We start from the raw sequence: 560 nt of genomic DNA on the forward strand, positions 1-560 counted from the left end.
CCAGCGGGGTGAGCAGGGTCCAGCCCACGCTGCTCTGCCATCACCGTGGGGCTGGCGTCCCCCCGCCAAGGCTGCCAGCGTTTTACCCTCCAGCCAAGGGCATCCTGGGCCAGGGAGGGGGCTAGTGGAGGGGTGCACCCAGGAGCCCCGTCCAAGCACCCCGCCTGCGGGCTGAGCCGGGAGGATGGGATGAGCCAGGGGAGATGCTCCGGCTGGGGGACAGGTGGGATGCTCTGGCTCAGGGGTGACAGACGGACACCCCCCTCCCCCATGGCAGCACCCATGGGTGCTCACTCACTTGTAGTCCTCGTAGCTCTTCATGTTGAGCTTCTGGAGGATGACGTGGGACAGCCCCGGCACGTTGCGGTCCATGGCCCGGAAGCCCAGAGAATCCACGTCGGGTCCCCTTGCCGCCAGCTCCTCCACGGGCTTCTTGGGGCGGCCGGTTTTGGGGGCAGCGCCTGCGTTTCGCTGGGCCACGGCGGTGGCGGGAGAGAGGGGTGCGGGTGAGGGGGCCGATTCATGGGTCCCTGGGTGCTGCTGGCGTCCCCCGCGCCGGC

The 560-nt window shown here is 69.8% G+C and overlaps 1 protein-coding gene across 1 annotated transcript in view; it reads right to left on the reverse strand.

The window, feature by feature from the left end:
* MSS51 (MSS51 mitochondrial translational activator) overlaps positions 1–552 on the reverse strand; it is a gene marked incomplete at both ends in the record, with an annotated part of 2,799 nt that extends 2,247 nt beyond the window's left edge. Inside the window, one exon of the mRNA XM_035895620.1 lies at positions 299–552. Coding sequence (XP_035751513.1) covers positions 299–552 — 254 coding nt within the window. The remainder of the gene's footprint in view (positions 1–298) is intronic.
* Positions 553–560: the final 8 nt, after the last annotated feature.

Source organism: Egretta garzetta, unplaced genomic scaffold, assembly GCF_000687185.1.
Source record: "Egretta garzetta isolate BGI_Z169 unplaced genomic scaffold, ASM68718v1 scaffold140, whole genome shotgun sequence".
NCBI classification, from domain to species: domain Eukaryota; kingdom Metazoa; phylum Chordata; class Aves; order Pelecaniformes; family Ardeidae; genus Egretta; species Egretta garzetta.